General features: G+C 33.2%; 1 protein-coding gene across 2 annotated transcripts in view; it reads right to left on the minus strand.

The window, feature by feature from the left end:
- Positions 1–2,406: 2,406 nt before the first annotated feature.
- The window catches only part of EYS (eyes shut homolog), a 743,667-nt gene continuing 726,980 nt past the window's right edge, over positions 2,407–19,093 (minus strand). Inside the window, exons 13-15 of one of the 2 annotated variants that reach the window (XM_056818439.1) lie at positions 15,410–15,581; positions 14,010–14,088; positions 2,407–2,771 (exon numbers count right to left, since the gene is read on the minus strand). In XM_056818439.1, coding sequence (XP_056674417.1) covers positions 2,466–2,771; positions 14,010–14,088; positions 15,410–15,581 — 557 coding nt within the window. In that variant the 3' untranslated portion in view covers positions 2,407–2,465. Of the gene's footprint in view, positions 2,772–14,009; positions 14,089–15,409; positions 15,582–19,093 lie in introns of those variants that run through there. The other variant, XR_008916582.1, reaches the window with a different exon arrangement.

The following is a 19,093-nucleotide window of genomic DNA, read 5'->3' on the forward strand; positions in this document are numbered from 1 at the left end:
AGATGTTCTACAGCTTTTAGTGTTAGTGCTACATGTGAGAACCCATTTCTGTCACTTCATATGTCCTTATTCTTTTTAAACCAATAGATAAAACAATTTGTATTTCCAGTTATGAATAAAACCACCAACCTACTTCCTAAAGTAAATGTTTTAAATGCACCTTGAAAGACACAAAAATGTGTATGTTCAAGAATGAATAGGCTTTGATAACTAATTATAATTTATCTGTAGGCTACAAAGCTCCATTTTCCCCACAGAGGAACTAGTCTTTCAATTGTGATTATTCATCATCCTTTTACTTCTTAAGATCAGCATTATTAAAATAAAATTGCTATATTTTCATGAGGTCATTTTATCTGAATCACTAAAGCTATTTGCACTGTCTCATGTGCATAGAAATTAAAATAAAAATTATCTTGTTGTTCTGAAGTTTCATTTTACTTTTCTATACGTCACTGCTGAACTGCCAATAGTATTTTTTAAAATTGAGGGCTTTAAAGGATAATGTACTAAGGCAATTCACAATGATCATTCTACACATATATAGATTTAATAGCTTAATGTTATTTTTTGTATTTATTATTATTATTATTATTTATTATTTTTTGATTGTAGAAAGGAAACAAGACTGACAGTTTGTGTGGGGGAAGGGCCAACTGGGAGTGGCAGTTGGGTCTTGTGACTAGCACTTCCTGCCTGCTGGGAGAGGTCTTGAGTCCTGGGGTTGGAGGAGACTGGAGCTTGTTCAGCCCAGTCTGGAGTGGCATGCTCTTCTTGGTTCAGCCCAAAGACACAGGCTTCTAAAGGTTAGAATTGTTCTTGTTTGCTTTCTGTGTACTGCTAAGATTCTGAATTAGAACAACAAGAGTAGATGGGAGTGGGACAAACTCTCCGCCAGCCTCTGGGGCCTGGCCTCAGGTCTGAAACTGAGAAAAACTCCAATTCCAACTAGTTATTAAACTCTATGTTATTTGAATTCGCAGTCAGATAAGTGGACTATCTTTTCTGGTCATAGAGGGAGCTGAACTTCAGTTTCCATCATTCAAAGACAAACAGTCCTTATTGGACCCCTGCTGTTTCCTCTCAGCAGGGGGCATCTCCCTCCCTTGCCTCTCCAAGCAATATTCCCTCTCTCCCCTCTCTCCCCTCTCTCCTTCATACCCTGCAACAAACCTCCTTTTATCTCCCTTTTTCCCAATCCCATTCCCTTTCCCAATAAATATTACACTGCCAATAGTATTTTTTAAAATTGAGGGCTTTAAAGGATAAAGTACTAAGGCAATTCACAATGATCATTCCACACATATGTAGATTTAATAGCTTAATGTTAAGTATAAAGGTTTTATTTTTCTTTACAGTCTCATGTATTTTCAAGTTTAATTCATATCTCTAATGTAACCAACACTTTTTTACATTTTAATACAGAACTCTTCATGATCAAGTAAATCTATTTTTTTCAAATATCCTATTTATGTAATAAGTACTGTCTCTTTTACTTGTTTGAAAAGGACTGATTTGTCATTACTGTTTAATATCAAGTTTTCCAATTTTTTTTCTAAGATCTTGTTCATAGACAGTGAAGAGAAGTGTTCTGGGAAACCATGGATTTATCTACTTTAATCATCTTCATATTTGAAACTAATTATCAAATTACAAGACTATTGGGGTCCACTTCCAATAAAAAGGGCTTTTGAAGTAGAATCAGATTTGCCTATCAAATCTGAAAGTAATAGGCCTTTTTTTAAAATATGGCATGACTAAGTGAAGGTCATTTAGATTAACTGGAAACCCCAAAGTAATATAGAAAGAGATACTGGATTGACAAGAGAAAGCTATTTGGGAAACAACTGTTTCCAAAATGGGTCAACCAAGAGGAGGAATCAAAAATGTGTACCAAAAGACTACTGCCTGGATTTGAGATATGAGTACACTAAGCTTTCCCTGGAAAAACTATGTCCAACACCTTTCCTTTCATTCATTAGAGCATTTGAGAAAGCCCAGAACAGATCAGGGAATTCTATCATTTAGGTAAAGACAGGTGGTGTCTTATTCAGGTATTTTGAACTGACTTTCTGCCTAAGACAGGAAGATACCTATCAGCCAGGAAACTGACAGTATTTAGTCGAGGAAAAATATAGCCAAAAACGATTCAAATATAGGAAGGGTAAAAAGAAAGGCCAAACTAAAGGTTTGGACTACTAGATAAGTAAAGGAAACATAAACTGCTTGTTGAACAAAGACTTCAACAGTCAAGCAGATTATGTGTCAAAATATATTGATTTTTTCCCCAAATTAACTATCAGTCAACCATGTTGTAAGTACACAGATTTTCCAGTAGAGATAATGGATAGCTAATTTAAGGACAAAAGAATGTTTATTGTCAATATCGATGACTTTCATTCCCCATGCATAGCATAATAATATATACAGATTTATAGTCATACTTTATTTTTCAAAATATTATATCATGTATATTTTTCTGAGATTTTCTCAGCATTGCAGCTCCCCACACTCTGATCTTTAAGAATAAAATGCATATTTTCTATATCAAAGATAAATAAACAAACTGACCTGCAAGAGAAATTGTGTCCAGGTCCATCAACACATATTCCTTCATTCAAACAATAGGCTAAGTTCATTGCAGGATCCTCACAAACATCAATATCCTCTTCACAGGATTTACCAGTGAATCCACTTGGGCAGACACAAACAAATCCATTGACCAAATCTTTACAAGAGCCACCATTTATACAGTGAGCTGAGGCACAGTCCTAAAAGAATGAGTCAAGAATTGATCATATTACGCAATTGGTCATTCATCAGATATTCACTGAGCGATTATTACAAGCAAGAAACTATTAGGGATTGAGAAGATAAAGATACAAGATTTTTTAATGAGGAATATGAACATAAATGAATATAATATTCAACAAAATGTGATAAGTGCATAGGGCAACTACAGAAATAAGAATTAAAAGAAAGAAGAAACATTGCATAACGTGTAATTGTGGGTAGGGATCATAAAAAAAGCTTTGAGGAAGAAAGGACATTTTATTTTTAAAAATTATATTTAATTAAATTAAAATATTTTCCATGGTTACATGGTTCATGTTTTTTTTTTCCTTCTCTTTCTCCCTCTCCATCCCAGAGTCAACAAGCAATTCCATTGGGTTTTATATGTATCATTTATCAAAACTTATTTCCATATTATTCATATTTGCAATAGAGTGATCATTTAAAGTCAATATCCCCAATCATATTTTTCTTCTGTGTTTCTACTCCCACAATTCTTTCTCTGGATGTGGAGAGTGTTCTTTCTCATAAGTGCCTCAGAATTATCCTGGGTCATTGCATTGCTGCTAGTAGAAAAATCCATTACATTCAATTGGGCCACAGTATATCAGTCTCTGTATAATGTTCTCCTGGTTCAGCTCCTTTCACTCTGCATCAGTTACTGGAGGTCTTTGCAGTTCACATGGAATTCCTCCAGTTCATTATTCATTTCAACACAATAATATTCCATCACCATCAGATACCACAATTTGTTCAGCCATTCCCCAATCAATGGATATACCCTCTTTTCCAGTTTTTGCCACTACAAAGAGCAAGGCTATGAATATTTTTGTATATGTATTTACCCTATTATCTCTTTGGGGTACAAAACCAGCAGGGGTATGGCTGGATCAAAGGAAAGGCATTCTTTTAAAGCCCTTTGGGCATAGTTCCAAGTTGCCCTCCAAAAAAAAAATTGTATCAATTCACAACTCCACCAGCAATGCTTTAGAATCCCAATTTTGTCATAAACCCTCCAACATTTATTATTTTCCTTTGCTGTCATATTGGCCAATCTGCTATGTGTGGTTATTGATATGTGCTTATTGATAGTTTTGATTTCTTTATCTGAGAACTGCTTATTCATGTTCCTTGCCCATTTATAAATTGGAGAATGGCTTGATATTTTGTACAATTGAAAGGAAAGGTCCATCTATTCATATGCTTTCTAGTGTTTTCAGTAGAAATGAGTATTGTATTTTGTCAAAGGCTTTCTCTGCATCTATTGAGATGATTATGTGATTTCTATTTGTTTGGTTGTTGATATGGTCAATTATGTGAATGGTTTCCCTAAAATTAAACTATCCTTGCATTCCTGGTATAAATCCCACCTGATCATAGTGAATAATCCTCATGAAAACTTGCTGGAATCTTTTTGCTAGTATTCTATTTAAGATTTTTGTATCTATGTTCATTGAAGAGATTAGCCTGTAGTTTTCTTTATCTGTTTTTGGTCTGCCTGGCTTTGGAATCAGTACCATACTTATGTTATGAAAGGAATTTGGTAAAACTTCTTCTTAACTTATTTTGTCAAATAGTTTGTATAATATTGGGGTTAGTTGTTCTTAAAATGTTTGATAGAATTCACTTGTGAATCCATATGGCCATGGGAATTTTTTCTTAGGGAGTTTTTTGATGGCTTGTTCAATTTCTTTTTCTGAGATGGGATGGTTTAAGTATTCTATTTCCTCTTCTATTAATCTAGGCAATTTATATTTTTGTTATATTCACACATTTTGCCTAGATTGTCATATTCATTGCAATATAATTGGGCAAAATCATTCTTAATTATTACCTTAATTTCCTCTTCATTAGAGGTGAGGTCTCTCTTTTCATCTCAGAAACTGTTCATTTGGTTTTCTTCTTTCCTTTTTTAAATTATATTAATCAGTACTTCATGTATTTTGTTTTTTTTTTTTAAGTACAAGCTCCTAGTCGTATTTCTTTCTCCAATAGTTCTTTTACTTTCAATTTTATTAATTTCTCCTTTGATTTCTAGTATTTACAATGTACTTTTTATCTGGGAATTTTTAATTCTTTTCTCTTTCTAGTTGTTTTTTTTTTTTTTAGTTTCATGCCCAATTTATTTCTTCCCTCTCTGATTTGTTGATACTTGCACTCAGGGATATAAATTTTCCCCTGAGCACTGTTTGGCTGCATCCCATAGATTTTGATAGATTCCCCCCCCCCGCATTGTCATTCTCTTCAATGAAATCAGCAAATGTTTTTTGATTTGTTCTTTGACCCACCAGTTTTGAAGAATTCGATTGTTTAGTTTCTAATTAATTTTATATATACTTTTAAAGGCCCTTATTGATTATGATTTTTATTGTATTGTGGTCAGAAAAAATTCATTATTATTTCTGCTTTCCTACATTTGTTTGCAATGTTTTTATGACCTAGTACATGGCCAATCTTTGTATATGTGCCATGTGCTGCTGAAAAGAAGGAACATTCCTTTTTATCCCTATTTATTTTCTCCAGATATCTATTAGCTCTCATTTTTCTAAAATTTCATTCACTTCCCTTAGTTCTTTCTTATTCATTTTTCATTTTTATTTATCTAGTTCTGATGGGTGAAGTTTGAGGTATCCCACTCGTGTGGTTTTACTATTTATTTCCTACTTAAGCTCCTTTAATTTTTCCTTTAGAATTATGAATGCTTTACCATTTGGTGCATATATATTGAATACTGATATTTCTTCATTATTTATACTGCCTTTCATCAAGATGCAATTACCTTCCTAATCTCTTTTTTTTGCTTTAGCTTTGTCTGAGATAATAGTTGCTACTCCCACCTTCTTTGTTGCAGCCTAGTAAATTCTGCTCATCTCTCTTAACTTTCCCCTGTGTACCTGCCTCAAGTGTGTTTCTTACAGACAATATATGGTTGAATTATGGTTTTTGATCCAATCTGCTATCTGTTTTCTTTTTATGGATGAGTTCATCCCATTCACATTACAGTTATGCTTATTGTCTGTGTATTTCCCTCCATTTTGACTTACTCCTTTTCTTCTTCTTTTACTCTTATTCCTCTTAGCCTCCCCTACAACTTTTCATTTTTATTCAGTATCCTCCTTTTCTCCTTTCTAATGTTACTCCTCTTCTAATTCCCTCCTTTCTTGTTATTTCTCTCTTGCTGTAGACCCTTTAAAATGATCCCCCTAATCTTTACTTGCTTGTATTGCTCCCCTTCCAACCAGCATGTTTATTACCCTTCTCCTCCTCTATGGGGCATGATACAATTCTCTTCCCCAATGGATCTGGGTTGTTTTTTTCTCTCTCTGAGTCAATTCCAGTGAGTATAATATTTAAGTATTACCTGTTGCCAACCTTTTCCACTATTCCATTGTATTGGTCTTCTCCCCACTCCCCCTATGTACTTCTTTAGGAAGCATATATTTACCCTATTTTTTCTCTTCCCATTTCTCTTAGTATTATACTCTTTTTTACTCCTACTTTGTAATATATTTTTGACATATCATCCTATACAGTTTGTCACTATACCCTCTAGGTATACTTCTAGCTACTCCAATGATAAATTTTAAGAGTTACCAATATCTTCTTTTCATATAGAAATAACAAATCATTTGAAATTATTGGGTCCTCTAAATCTTTTTTTCTTTTTAAAGTAGCTTTTGGTGATTCTCTTGAGGTCTGTATTTGAGCATAAAATTTTCTATTTAGGTCTGGTCTTTTCTTTAGGAATGCTTAGAAATCTTCTATTTTATTAAATGACCATATTTTCCCTTGCAAGAATATAGTAAAATTTGCTGGGGTGTGGATTCTCAGTTGTAGATTCAGTTCCCTTGTTTTCCAGAATACAATATTCCATGTCTTCTTGTCTTTCAGCATGGGTACAGTCAGGTCTTGTGTAATCCTTACTGTGGCTCCATGATATCTGAATTTCTTCTTTCTAGCAGTTTGTAGTACATTTTTCTTGTTCTGGAAGTTCTTGAACTTGCCTCTAACATTACTGGGCATTATCAATTTGAGATTTAATATAGAAGGTGACCTGTGGATTCTTTTAATCTCTACTTTAACTTTTTGTTCAGGAATATCAGGGCAGTTTTCTTGGATCACTTCCTATAGAATATATCCAGGATTTTACTTTTGTCATGATTTTCAGGTAGTCAAGTAATTCTTAAATTGTGTCTCCTGCAATTATTTTCCATGACTGTTGTATTATAAATGAGGCTTTTCATATTTTGCTCAATTTTTTATTCTTCTGATTTTGTTTTATAGGTTCTTACTGTTTTATAGAGTAATTTGCTTCAGTTGTTTGATTCTAATTTATAAAGTCTGAATTTCATCCCTGGCTTTTTTATTCTCCTTTTCTTCTTGGTCTATTTTTCTTTGCAGGTCATTTCCCACTTTCTTTGCCTTATCTTCAAGCTGGTGAATTCTGGCTTTTCAGACACTGTTTTCTTGTTTTAGTTCATGTGCCTCTGTTTCCAGATATCCTCTTTGGCTTTTTCAATTCTTTTCTCAATTTTCTTCAGCCTCTCTTAATTGGTGTTGTTGTTGTTGTTGTTTTAATTGTGTTTTGAGTCCAATCCACTGGATTTCCTTAGTCTTTGCTTGGTATTCCTTGGTCCTCCTCTGTTCCATTTGTTCTTTGTTCATTACCTGAATAGAAGCTGTTGATTGTAATTTATTTTTTCCTTATTTGTTGTTTACTCATATTTTTCTTTCTTCCTTCTTATTGGATGTATTCTTATTCTTCTGTTTATTTGCTGGATCTGTGAGTTTGGGCTTTTCTGTCCTAAAGACCCTTCTTCTCTGCTCTGCTAATTAATTGGATTAGGCTGATGAAGCTGATCAGTGGTAGTAATGTACCCTGAGACCAGATTCCTCCCCCCCCCCCCAGTTGCCAACAGAGGCTGCAGATGAAAGTTAATGTGAAGAGGAGAGTCTGATGGTAGTTACCCTTGTCCTCCTCTCTTCCTTTCTGCCAGCTGCCTTCCTGCCAGAAGTCTGGTCAGAGTCCTCAGCTCCTAATTTCCTGTCCATAATGGCACTCCTCTTGATTCTACAAATGACACCTTTCTAGAATCTCAGGCTTTGACCTCAAGTCAACAAACACCTGAGCCCAAATGCTGTTTTGAAATTCTGAAAGTTGCATCTCCAAATCATCACTTTGCATCCATTCAAAACCATTTAATTCCAAACTACTGTAGACTACTACATCAGTATACTTGATTATTTTCATGGTCTGTTCTAGGCTTCTAAATTTATTAAATCTATCACTGAACTGGTAAAGTAATGAATCTAAAACATGCCGGTACTTTATAGGCAAGAGTTCCATTTCATTTTGAATAGCTGCACTGGCCTTCTCAAAACACTTTGTTCCTCAAGGAAAATATTTATAAGTTTTAGTTTCCACATCTCGCTTGAAAATTTTAAGTTTACTTTCAAAATTTTTATGTATCCAAACATAGTGTCAATACTTTTGCCAAAACCTTGAAACTTTAAATTCAGTTCATTAATATGAACAGAGAGATCTGTAAAAAAGCATCAGAGTGTTGACCTACTTATCATCATTGAGCCGAGGAAAGTTTCCCAGATCCTTATTCTCAAGAAATACCTTATTTTCTTCAAAGCACTCCACAAAGCACTCAAGAACTTTGCCTCAGCTTGGCCATCTTACATTATTGTACATCAGCAGTCCACTATAGGTAGAAATCAACCTCCAGTAAAAACGGAGAAAATTCTTGCTTGTGAAAAGGTTGAGCCACTATTAAATTAAATATTTTTGTAACAACTGACATTAATTTCCTTAAGTCAGTGAATCCTGTCTTGGCACATAAAGCCTCCTGATGGATAAATGGGACCCATAGCACAAGCCCTCGCCTCTCCCAGCCTCCCCCTCACTTATCTCAGTAATGATGGTCAATTAAAAATCCATGACACCCCAGAAAAATAGATTGGATGATGGTTGCTGTGGTTATGTGGTTTCTGATAATGGCAATCACAGGACCCCCAGAGATGTGTTCCCTGTGGCATTCTGCTGCTCCCTGTTCTGCTGGCCAGAAGTGATGTCAAAGATCCCTTAACAGCCTAATCGGAAGTCTCAGAACTAGAAGCTCTGTGTCATCAGAGTTATTTTGTTTTGGCCTACAGACCTTCGGCACAGTGTCTACACTATACTCCAGCAAGTGTTTTATCCTCAGCTACTGCACCTGGCCTTGCAGGAGCCAAGGATGAAACATCCTTCTTGGCAATAGGCCCCATACTTTTCTGTATGTGGCCGAATGCAGCCATGTGTCATCAAAAATGGCTATATGTGTCATAGGTTTGCCATCAGGGTCCTAAGATGTTATAACTGAGGATCACAGAGTTGAAATGATTTGCCAAGTTCTCAGAGGTAATACTATAGATAAGACTTGAAAGTGGTTCTAAATTCAGTACTCTGTCACACCTTTATATACCCAGTTTACATTTATTCATAATTTAAAAATATAGACATATCTATTTGTGAACAATATTTTCATCTTTATCTTTCCTCTCATCATTGTATCCACTCTAGAAGGCATAGTTCATGTTGCACCTCCTCTCAGAAATTTCCACTCCTGCTGAAGTTTCAAAGTATCTTTTTCTTTCATTTCACAATGACCAGTCAATTAAATTAGCATATCTATTTGTGACATTAGCATGAATATGTAGTTTTTCCAACAAGATTTAGGGTTGAAAGAATCTTTAAGGTGCATCCAAGATAACTCCTTAATTTTAGCCATGTAAAGAAATTTAATATCAGAGATCAAATGGCTGGACAAGGTATCAGCAGAAAGTAAACAAGAGGAAAGGTCTGAACCTAAGGCTTAAGTTAAATATTGTGCTTTTTTTCTGTTGTATCATGCCTGGGACATATGTAAAACTTTTGTGTTCAATATAAAACTTATGAAAATGCCTTGAATATAACATAATAAAATGTTAGTTATAATTTCATTTAAATCTGTAAAAGTTATAAATCCTTTTTCTTACTATTGATCATCTAGAGATTTATACCAGTATTTATAAACAACAAACCTTCACTCATCCAAACACTTTTTTTTCTTTGCTAACTCAAGAAAAAATATTGCCTACTCCGTATTTCTTAGTGAAAGTTACCTAATTTGAATCTCTTGCACTCTGGCATCTCAAGTAATTATATACATAATGCTAATTACCACATACAAACATGTAATATCCCTTTGGCATCATAATAACCTGAGAAGTGATAATTTTCTAGAACTACCATTAATTGATAGTATTTATGCTTACAAACAGTTAGTGACTTTTTCAAAGTGTTAACACAACAATAACAAATCATTCTGACAAGGCTAATGTGCAAGCCATTGCATTCTGATCATGTAAAGCAGTGGTGAATTAACAGTTTGTCAAAATTACCAGAGAGTTTAATTAGTGTCATTTTCAAAAAGAAATGGATTTTGCCCTTGAGTCTGGAAACCCAAGTCAAGCCTAGAGCCCAGATGTGATCTTTTGTTACATTTACCCAAGTGGCTAAGCTAAATGACTTAGACTTCTAAAAATGAGATACTTGTTTTTTACATATTTGTTTTACTTTGCTGAAAAGGTAAACTCTTTGAGCATGATCAAGGTTACTTTGTAGATTACATGCAGGTACTGCAGTTATTTTTATCGAATGGGAATGGGTAATTCTATGGGGAGTTGTATGAGAACAATGTTTTTCTATCAGTACTACAGTTGGGCATATATAGAATGATTTATTAGAGTGCATTACATAAACTAATTGAATTATATATCCCATAGGAGGATGGGGATAGTTTCTAGGCTGCCAAAAGTTCTGTCTCTTGGGTTTAGGAAGAATATTTTTTACTAAATTAATTAGATGGCTTAATGGGAAATTCAAAGGCAATTTCTTTCAGAGAAAATCAAATTGTCATTTAAAGTTCTTGATCTTTCCTTGTTCCATATATCAAAGAGGAAGTCATTCTTTTTTCATCATTGTTTCTAAAACTTTGCTTTACTTCTAACTTTAATGTAACAAAATACTTTCCATACTACCACTCACAAATTTTATTCAATAATAGAAAATAAATACAAGCCTTCAAGTGGTGGGAATCAGGGAGCTAGAAAGAAGACTGAAGTTAAGGGCATTCTTGAATCATTAAGGCAGTCCATCTTGGATAAATTCACCCTGTTTTGGAACATATAATATGGAGGAGAGTATGCAAGACTGAAAGAGAGGAATGTTCAGTGAGTAGCTAGAGAATATCAGCATAGAAAATCAGTGACATTAATTTATCATAGATTCATTGCTTCACTTGAGCAAATGACATTCTGTGGCATTATAGAAATTATTATCTTCATGTTTTCATGTCCATGTAGGTTAAAATCATGCATGGTTTTTATCCTAGTGTGAATCATGGGCTGTAAATAAGAGAGGGAAAAATTAAACCTGATTCTTTTATCTTCACTATTAATTTATAGGTTTTTTAGCACCTAATTGACCTTTCAGCTGAAAAGATGATGCTTCTGATAGAGACTATGAAAAGGTCCTAGAAATTCCTTCCTATTCATTCTGGCCTGTTCAGTCAACAATGCCACTACAAAGCAGGATTCCAAGCCATATAATTAGGGTAAATTTTTCTGCCAATCTCCATTTATTCTGGACCAGTTTTAAATCAGGAGAGGCCAGTGTTTGAAATTTGGGACTGGAATGCCATGAAATATTCATGGACCATAAAAATGGGAAACAAATTTATTTATGAAATTAAATATGATATATTTATTAATTGGAATTCATACCTGTTCTCTTCCACCTTTATGTTCGCCCTGGCAGTAAGATATGTTAGGTTAAAAAGGTACTCTCCCAGAAAATGGTGATTCTGCTAAATTTCTTCTGCACAAACCATGCCTAGAGCTTTCTTTTGCTTTAATGGGAATATAAGCAATGATAACAATGAAAGCCCTAGTTCTCTAAACCAAGGAAATCTTTAAGATGGTCTCTTTGACCCTTTATAGAAAAACCTAGTAATTATCTCAGACTAGATTAGATAGGCTGTGCCTATCTAGATACTGTGCCACATCTGACATATAATTTGTCATCTGACATATAATACTTGCTTAACTAGATGAGTTGAAAAGTGCAAGAACATGAAAATTAATTATTTCTGGAAATTAGATTCTCATACATAAGTTGTAACTTCAGTTCCCTGAATTTCCCAACACCCCAAAAAACCTGAGGATTTTTCCACAGTTAGAAAACTTTTCAGTACTTCTAAAACTACACTTTGGTAGCTTTAGCAGATAAATGATACTCGTGTGAAGTTGAAAGCAGAGGTGGAAGAGAGAGTTTGATTCTGAATGAACTAGTCAGCAGAACTTACTTAATCGGGCCATTAGCTCCTCATAAGAATGGCCAGCTTTTTCCAGGTTCTTCTGTGTCATGTTCTATATGATTAATGAAATGAGTGCACAGCTAGTGTCTTTTTGCATTGGAACATTTGTTCCCATTTAGAATTTTGTATGACCTCTGCTGATGTTTTCTTGGCAGTTAAGCTAAAAATGTCCAATTCTTTATTTTCCCCAGAGGATAGTGGGGTAGTGGTGGTGATATCTCCAACCAAATGACTTCAAATATGTTTAGAATTCATAATGGTTTTAAATGGAATATCTGGAAACTGAAGATTAGAACAAGAAAATGTTTCCATACATATTTAATTGGATTTTAATAGATCTTTGGGATATATAATTATCTTTTCATCATTGCCTTTTCTTTCATTTTAATACCTTTGTTACTGTTATCTTTTGATATTTGAGAGAAACAAATTGGATGCTATGTTATATTTATTCTCCAAAGTTCCCTTCAAATCCAAGAGAAATGATGTGGTTTCTATGGCAGCATCTCCTATTTCATAATTAGCACATAACCAAGTATAGCTGGACCTGATTCCCTCAAAAAACACACAGACTTATTCATTCTCTATCTTCCTCTCTCCATGCTGTAATACAGTATTAATAGAAAATAGAAACATTTGAAATTTTGATATTTCTTTTTGTCCTTTTCAACTAATTTCTCATGATGTGTTTGGATTCCTACTATAGATGTTATGAAACTAATTCCTAAAAAAATAATAGCCAGCATTTTGATAGAACTTTCAAGTTTTTTAAGCACTTTATATGCCATTTCATTTGATATTCATAATAACTCTTTGAGGTCCAGAGAAGTTAAGTGCATTTCCCAAGATGACAGTCCTAATGTGTGGCAGAATTAAAACTGAAAACTTCTTGACTCCGATGGATATGTTACTCTATGTACTACGTGTTGTTCAGTTGTTCAGTACTCTCTAACTCTTCTTGAACCTGTTCCTGGTTTTCCTGGCAAAGACATTAACATTGTTTGCCATTTCCTTCTCCACCTTACTGTACAGATGGGGAAACAGACAAATAGGGTTAAGTGACTTCAGCATGGTCACATGGTTAGTAATTGTCTGAGGTCAGATTTTAAATCAGGTCTTCCTGACTCCAGGTCCAGTGCTCTATCCACTGCATCACCAACTGCCCAATCTGCTATATTATATATTTGTTTAAATTGATGGTAGTTATATTTTTACCTTTTTCCGTATATATAGAGCATGATCTATGTGTAAATATATGTGTATGCATGTATTCATATCATATATTAATTCATTAATTATAAATGTTACATTATATATAAATTTATAAATTTATGTTAAAAGATCAATGAGAATAAGGGCAGTATTGTTTTCATCTTTTTATTTCTAGTATATAGCACAGTGGTTACACATTAGGACTATCTATAAAAATAAAAGATGTTTTTTCTAGCTGTGTGGTGGCCAATTCTTGATCATTTTAGATACTGGCTAAAAGTATGAATACTTCATTAAGGAAGTTAGATTCTGAAACATATTAGAAGAACCTAAGTAGATAGGGGATACAAGTGACCTTCTACATCTCAGGAATATTGGGAAATTAAACCAAGTTATAAGAGGAAAAAATAGAGAACAGATGAGTGGCTTTGAAGAATTCATAGGATGCTGATAGAAAGATAGATTAGTGAAGGACTTTAAAAGCAATATTATTTATACTTAATAAATTAAGTAATGGGCCAATGCTAGTGGATTTTAATTAGTTCCAAGTGACTCTTTCCCCCATTTCTTATGAAAACATTAATTAATTTAAAAACCTACATTTATATTGATCTCACATCTTGAGCTTGTCCATCCAGCTTCACAAGAACATTCATATCCATCAATGAAATCTATACATCTGGAACATAGAACAAAGTCTTCCATTAGTATCACTATCTCATTATTAACTCAATATTAAAATTTAAGTTTTAGCAATTACCCTAACTGGTCTCCATTTTCCTTTTCTGCTCTAGGTCTGGAAAGATGCCTTGCTCCATTCTTTTGTTTTCTCTAGATAGTATTAAGACTTCTATCCACTTCAGAGTCTTTTTATTTACCTCTAGTCATTTGGTAATAGGTGACACAGTGAATAGTGCACCAGATCTGGACTAAAGAAGTCCTGAGTTCATATGAAACCTCAATCTTTGTAACCTTAGGATCCTTAGTCACTTAAACTCTTTATGACCCAGATTCCTTATATATTAAATGAAGATAATGGCACCTCCTTGCCAAAGATTTTGTGAGGTTTAAAAGAATTTATTTGTAATGTATTCAGCATACTGGCTAGTATGAAGTAGGAACTACATACATTTTGTTAGTGTTACCTAAATAATTAGCTAACATTCACCCTGCCTTATTCCTTATGAAGTAGGAAGACAGGAAATGTATTAATAGATTTAAAGTAATATATAGAAAAACTAGGAAAGTCATGAAAGTTATGGAAGTTAGCAGTGAGCCACATGGATCCCACTCTCTTTGAAAATCTATCAAAGAAGGTGTTATGGTTGCATAATTTAAAAATGCTACACTATACTTAGAGCATGGTACATATTTGTGAATAGCTTTAGGGTATGGAGTATGAAGATGTGAACATTCAAATGTTCCAGGAGGTCTCTTTGGCAGTTACTCCAATCCCTTCAGAGGGATGGCACTCCCATCTCTCCTCTAACATTGAATGAACACATCCACTGGACTTGAGACCTCCTTAAGTCTTCCCACCAAGGATAGAGAGATCTCTCTTATCAAGCTCTTTTTGGTACATTAAAAGGACAGAATAGGAGTTTGTTTAGGCATATGTTATTTGATACAGAGTAATAAGAATGTAGAGAGAGAACCTAATAAGAACAAAACAAAAATATATGCTAGATTCATTCTACCTTCTTGCATTATGTGTGGAAAAGTCTCTTTAAAAGAAATTAAAGCCTAATTAATCTACATTTATTGAAAATGACTTCATGCTAATGAACAGAAATAAAAGAAGAGGAGAGCTAATGTATCAGTATATTCCATTAACTAAAACAGGCAGCATCTGTCATCTTAACTGTGCTTGAGCTCTTATTTTATGGCAGAGCATAATTAAAATTATCTTTATCAACTTTCCCTTGGCATTAAATCTAAAACATTGCCAGCTAAATATACTTCCTCAAGAGTTAATAATAGAAAAAAATAAAAATAGCCACCTTCCATGGAGACAAGGATCCGACAAACAGGCATCTGCATTAGTTTCACAGTGAGTGCCAATGAACCCATCCTTGCAGTAGCATGTGTAATAGCTGATGCCATCAGCACATATTCCATCATTGAGGCATGGTTCTGATAAACATTCATTTATATTTACTTCACATTTTGTGCCTGAATTAAAAACAGACAGAAAAAATCCCAGTTTTTTTTTTAATTTACAGTTCAATGTTTGTTTATTTTATTTAAAAGAAAATAAAGATATTCTATCATACATCCTCATGTTGTTCATTTAACATCTTTCCTTAGAAAACATTGTACAAGGTTAAACATTTATAGAACTAAGATTCCTTATTTAAAAAGTATGAGTAGGAAAAAGAAACTTGGTACCTAATTGTTATATGATAATTCTGAAATTATGATATTGAGGGAGATTTTAATGTAAGGTTTCATATGCTCTGATTTAGGTGAAGTATTGAATTTTATTTACAACTTTGAATCTAATTTTTTAAATATTTCCCTGAAATTGATCTGAGAAGAGAGAAAAGTCCTTTTTCTTTAAGTATCATTAAAGAGTTTTATTTATTACTAAAATTTTCATATTTTGGAATAAAAAATATACTGCATACTGGGTCTCTTCTATTTAGAATACGGACATGATTAGCATGGTAGCTTTGAAAGCATGCAGAAGGCCTTAAAGAATTATAGCACAAAATAAAGTTTTCATGAAGGATGAGAGTACCAAAGAGAACTTATCTGAGAAACTTCCCTAACTGTAATTTCATTGGCATCTAGAATGAGATCATTGGGTAGGGATGTCGTAGAGTAAAGCAAAAAAGTGTATGGATTCTCCAATTGGTAGATGGTCATATAAACAAGTAGTCAAAAAGAAAAACTCAAAGCTATCAAGAGTAATGAAAATATGCTCAAAATTATTACTGATTAGAAAAATGCAAATTGAAATAACTCTGAGGTACCACTTCACACTTATCAGATTGGGTAACATGACAGGAACAGAAAATGATAAATATTGGAGGAAATGTGAAAAAAAATGGGACACCAATGCACTGTTGGCAGAGTTGTGAATTAGTTCAGCCATTCTGGAACTTATGTGTGAAGGGCATTACTATGTCTGAAACCCAAAGAGATTAAGTAAAAGGAGAAATGCTCTATTTGTATATAAATATTCATAGCAGCTCTTTTGTGGTAGAAAACAATTAGAAATTGACGGGATTCAAGTGTAGATGATTGTGATGGAATACTATCATACTATAAGAAACAATGAGCAAGATGGTTTCAGAAAAACTGATAAAAAAGCAGAGAACAAAACGAGAATATTGTACACAGTAATAGCAATATTGTACAGATAATCAGCAGTGAATGACTTAGTTATTCTCTCCAAGACAATGATCCAAGCCAATTCCAAAGGACTCATTATGAAAAGGCTATCCATCTCTAGAGAGAGTCTCACTGATGAACTTTTAATGTAAATTGAAGAATATTATTTTTCTTATTTTGACCTGTTTTCTTATCGAACATGATTCATATGCAAATATGCTTTGCATGCCTTTGCATGTATAATTGATAGCAAATTATATGTCTTCTCAAGGGGTAGGAGATGGTTGGGAGGGATAAAGGGAAAGAATTTGGAACCCTGAATAAAAAAAAGGGAATGTTAATTTTTTCATGAAATTGGGTAATATTTAATGAAATAAATAAAAATACATTTTAAGATGAAAGTATATGGGGCTAAGGATAGAGAGAGGAAACCCAGAATGTTTCATCTAATTCCCAGTTATGTCAGGATTAGTTCTCTTGCTACAAGATGCCTATTAGGCATTATTGACTACTTTTTAAAATGAGTTTATAATTTTTCTATACCTGACAGCTGATAACACTGAAGATATTTATATATACAATGAAACACAGAGATTACATATCCATGAAATGAAGCCAAAATCACTTTACTTTTTCCAAAACTCCCAAAATGCATAATTGATTAAAATTTTTATAAGAACAAAAATTCACTTGGTGAGAAAACATTAGTGAATCCTAAAATAATTCATCCTAATAGAAAAATAAAACTCTTTATCATCAAAAGTAAAAATAACATTTAACACTTTAAATTTTGAATCCATTTTACATATCTAATTCAGAATATAAATAAATATCATATTTGAGTAGCTCTTCCAAACTGAAGATTAAAATTGGAATATGATTGTGTTTTTAATAATAGAGGTAATACTCTAATGGTTGTCTTTTTTGAATACTTATTTTAAAGGCAATATTAGAAGAAAAATTTAAAAACACAAAATGTGACTTGTAAAGTTTTATTTCTAGAATTGTAATTTATTTTCCTCTTGTCTGTTTCCATCTCTGCCACAATGAATTCCAAGAAGTTGTCACATCTCAACATAGAATCTCAGAATTATAATCTATCAGAGCTGTAAAAAATTGTAAATTTCTGGATCCATTATTTTACAGAAAAAATAACTGAAGGCTAGGGATAGGCTTAAGATATTATGACTAGTTAGTGGCAGAACCAGAATTACAATTTAGATCTACTACAGTACCCTTTCTATCATATCATACCACTTTGTGTGTAGTCAATAGGTTTTTCTGCTGTTATTATATCCTTGGTGATGAGTATGATAGGACTAATGTTTTAAAGTTGAAAGAAATCTAAGAGGCCGTCAAGTCAAATTATTTTATTCTAAAGATGAGGAAACAGGCCAGAAGACTGAACTTGCCCAAGATCACATAGGTAATAAATATTAGAGAGAGGGTTTCAACCCAAATCTGACTCCAGAACCTATATACCTATATGGTTTACACTCTATGATAATGATGAAAAAACAGGCCTTTTTAGCTTGAACATATATACTTATATGTATTTATATATAATGTAACAAATAGAATAATGCAAAATATAGTCAGAAACATCATTTGAGACCAGATTATGAAGTCCAGAATAATGAAATTTTATTTTATCCTAGTGATTACTCTAATCAATTGTATTTCAAAGTCCTCAGTAAAATTATTCAGAGTAGAAAATAATTAATGAAATCAGTGAAGCACAGAATAATAGACAATATACTAGATAAAAATTTAAAAAGAAGAAAAGGATTCTAGTCCTACTTCTGTAAATTAAAATGTGGCTTTTAGTAAAAGATTTCACCTCATTAAGTTTCAGTTTCTATATCCTGATGTAATTCTTATATGGGTAAAATGACATGTTTATGAAAGAAATTTAGAAGACAGTTTAAAAATGAAAAATAACAAAATATAGGTGGTCAGTGTTAAGAAAACTATAGGTGAGGGAAGCAACAAATTGGGAAATATTACAACAAAAACCTCTGACAAAGATTTAATTTCTCAAATCTATGAGTTGCTAAATCAATTGCACAAAAAATCAAACTATTCCCCAATTTATAAATGGGCATGGGACATGAATAGGCAGTTTTCAGATAAAGAAATAAAAACTATCAATGAGCAAATGAAAAATTATTCTAAATGTATCATAATTAGAGAAATGAAAATCAAAACAACTCTGAGGTGCCACCTCACATCTAGCAGATTGGCTAATATCTGTTTATCTATCAATATTCCTAGTCTTTATAGAAGGAAAACATTCCATATGTTTATGCATCTGTAGATATGTGGTAGGAGGGCTCATTTTTTATTTT

This window comes from Monodelphis domestica, chromosome 2 (assembly GCF_027887165.1).
Source record: "Monodelphis domestica isolate mMonDom1 chromosome 2, mMonDom1.pri, whole genome shotgun sequence".
NCBI lineage: Eukaryota > Metazoa > Chordata > Mammalia > Didelphimorphia > Didelphidae > Monodelphis > Monodelphis domestica.